At 30.2% G+C, this 3,661-nt stretch overlaps 1 protein-coding gene across 1 annotated transcript in view; it reads left to right on the forward strand.

The window, feature by feature from the left end:
• dachs (unconventional myosin-IXb-like dachs) overlaps positions 1-3,661 on the forward strand; it is a 47,863-nt gene that overhangs the window by 38,561 nt on the left and 5,641 nt on the right. The window contains exon 13 of the mRNA XM_018517638.1: positions 417-628. Within this exon, the coding sequence (XP_018373140.1) occupies positions 417-628 (212 nt within the window). The remainder of the gene's footprint in view (positions 1-416; positions 629-3,661) is intronic.

Here is a 3,661-nt window from a genome sequence, read left to right on the forward strand (position 1 = left end):
TTCTTTACAGAGAGAGAGAGAGAATAGGATATATCTTTATTTATAAAATAGGAATGTTGGTATTATTGCCTACTACGTCAGTTTTGGAGCCCATTTTGTCAGACGCTCATTTTTGCATAACTTACGAAAAACTTAATTATTGCAAACAGTATTATAAAATTGCAAGCAGTATTATAAAAATTGCTTATACTATCTGATAGAAGATACTTTTTACTTTGTATTTATGTTTTTGAAGTTGTATTTTACCTTTTGTTTAAGAAATATAGTCTAAAAACAAAGTGGTATGTCGGTATCGGTGTGACCTTCCTTTAATAATTATTTAAACAAGACCAACGCTTTTATAAGTAATTATAATCGTGATGATTGTAAAATTTAAAAGAAATTAGCGCAGAAAAAGCAAAAGTTGTTCTTTACAGTTTAAATGGAGACGAGCCAATATCAACGTTGACCCAGGACTTTCATACAAGGTTAGATAATCTCTTGAGGACCCTTGTCCATGCTAGACCGCACTTCGTCAGATGCATCCGTAGCAATAGCACCGAGACGCCAATGCACCTCGACAGGGGAGTTACGATGCGCCAAATACGTTCGTTGCAGGTTCTGGAAACAGTAAACCTCATGGCGGGAGGTGAGATAGTGCAAAATTTTATTCTAATCAAGTTAAAACGTTCAAATTTTTATTAAGAAAATCTTTATTTGTAATAATAATAAAATATTTTTAATCATAAAATAAATAGAGGAGACCGGGAACAAAAATAACATTTTGACTTTGAAGTGTTATAACAGTTAAAATATAATATTTACGTTAAAAAAAAGTATATACCTATAGATGTAGAATTTATTTAGCTACAAAATTTTCTTTGATTCAATTTTTCAATGTAACTAGAAAAAAAGTTATGTTTGTTTAAAGACTATGAGGAATTTTGTTACAACCGTCCCAACCCCTGGGACGATTGTAACAGTAGAGAGGGACAATTGTACCATACTATTTATAAATAAAATAATGGTTATTTTATTGGTTTTATTAATAAAAATACATAATAATAAAGAAAGGCTCAAATAATTCAAATAAAACAAAATATAATCAGAAGAGCTACGAGCCATAACAAAATAAATTTTAATGTACATATGATACAGTTGACATTAAGTAAAATAAAAGTAAAAACAAAATAAAAATATGTCTACATCAAACTAACGTTTCGACCATCTTCGGGTCATTTTCAAAGTTATAAACAAGTATATAGGAGAGAGTTGGCTATAAGTCGTACCTCCATTGTATTTTCCAAACGAAACATTTTTCTTTTAAATAATGATACTGACGTGACGCTGGTAATATGGGTTAAGAACTATCATTTTAGTTTTGTCTTCAAGTCGTCTGTTTACGAGTGACATTCAAAATTGATTTTGTTCGGTGTCTGATCTAAATTTTGATACAATTTACCTAAGGTGTTATCAGTACAAGGTGGGTAATTAAATTATAGTGTCCTTTATGGTTATAATTGATATTTAAACTCTTTTCGAGTATAGCATCGAATTTGCAAAATATTTGTAAGTTATGTTGTTATTGGCAAATTTTTTAAAATAGAGAGAGTTAGGTAAATTATACTTGTCGCTGGTCTTTATATTGTACCGATACGATTTTTGCAAGTGACGCGAGCATATGTGGAGATTACTATTATGATAAAAAAGAACTCTTACAGTGAACTGGATTCAGTGTGTCAGGTGCTCTAAGTGGTTGCACGAAACCTGTAGTGACTATTAGTAAATGTCAATCCTGACATTTACTAAACTGTTTAAATAAGCTCTCAAGAAAGTTATTACTTATCAACTATTGAGTCTTTCTATTAATTTTTTCTATTGAGTCTTTCTATTGAGTATTTCTATTGAATCTGTTTTTTCTATTGAGTCTTTCTATTGAGTATTTCTATTGAATCTGTTCTATTGTGACGGAAAAATCCGTAATTGATTTTATTTCCAAAATTTATTTTTTCAAAATATCTGAGATTTTAATATTCTAAAATATAGTGCAAAGATAGCTTAAGTCAATTTAAATATTGCTTTTTACTTTGTTTTCTTAAATGAGTTTAAAAAACACAGAGTCTAATTTCTGTTTTTATAATAGAAAAGTTTTTATTATACCTACTTAAATATGTATACTCAGTTTGAAATTAAAAATAAATTAATTAATAAATGTGTTTTAAAATTAATTTTGTTTATTTTCCCAGTAAACAAACTGACGTTGTTTACCGTCATTTTAATGTTAAAGATGTTATTTTAATGTCAAAATGACAAAATAAGCAATGTCAGCTTGTTTGCTGTAATAGAAGTACGATTTAGGAACCAAGTGGTACAATTTAACGACCCGGTCTCCAAATCGTACCGAAAGTTACTTTTTTTTTTAATCTAATTTAAACAATAATTTAATGTTTATTTTCGCAAAAGTATCGTTTTGTTTTATTGCCAATGAACCAAAGATTAATATAAGTACATAAATATTCTGATATGTTTAGTACTTTCGTTTACAATTTTGTTTAAACGTTAGGGGGTACGATATAGGCGACTTCCCCCTATATGAAAGTGGTTGACTACAATAGATTAAAATAGATCACTAATTATAGAGGTACAATAAAAATTATTAAAACTAGACCTTCGTTGTTAAGACCTGATTTCAGTTATATGTAATCGACGGAAGGTAGATCCTGGATTTACGCCAAACATTCAAATATCGCTGAATATCCAACAATGAATAGATGTAGATGTCAAAAAATAAATCCTGGATATACACCATAGTTCGATTACAAAAAGTATTTGCCAAATATAAAAAAGTCGCTGATAATGCTATTGACTAAGCCAAAGTAACAATACTTCTTACAAAATCCAGATTCTACAGTATAAAATTGAATAACTGAAACTATAGAAATTAAAGCCTTTTAAACGGTCTAGCTGGATCATAATGCTTGTATGATTCTTATGTGAATTTATATACTACGTATGTAGTCCCACAGAAACGCGCGCCGAAAAATTTTCGATCTTGAAACGCTAACTCTACTAAACTACCGCAGTAATATCACGAGTTAAATTAACTAGCAATTTAACAAATTTTTGATGCTTATTCGCATCTTCGAAACGATCTTAATAATGATGAATAACATATTAAAATATGTAAATAATTAATTCTAAGCTTTTAGACTACAAGGCCTCGGTAGTCTAAAGGCTTAGGACGCTCGCACGGTATGCAAGAGATCCGGGTTCGACTCCCGGCCGAGGTAATATTTTTCGCAATAAGAATTAATTATTTACAGATTTTAATATGTTATTCATCATTATTAAGATCGTTTCAAAGATGCGAATAAGCATCAAAAATTTGTTAAATTGTTAGTCAATTTAACTCGTAATATTACTGCGGTAGTTTAGTAAAGTTAGCTTTCAAGACCGAAAAAAAAAAATTTTTTTTCGGCGCGCGTTTCTGTGGAACTACATACGTAGTATATAAATTCACATAAGAATCATAAAAGCATTAAGACGGTCCATTAACGGTCCAGCTGGACCGTTTAAGGCTTTGATTTCTATAGTTTGTGTTATCATATGTACGCCCATGTACGATTTTAAAACTGGGCCAACATCGGGCCAATGTCGGCTGCCAACTTCCGACTGTCGGCCC

Source organism: Trachymyrmex cornetzi, unplaced genomic scaffold, assembly GCF_001594075.2.
Source record: "Trachymyrmex cornetzi isolate Tcor2-1 unplaced genomic scaffold, Tcor1.1 scaffold715, whole genome shotgun sequence".
In the NCBI taxonomy this organism is placed as follows: domain Eukaryota; kingdom Metazoa; phylum Arthropoda; class Insecta; order Hymenoptera; family Formicidae; genus Trachymyrmex; species Trachymyrmex cornetzi.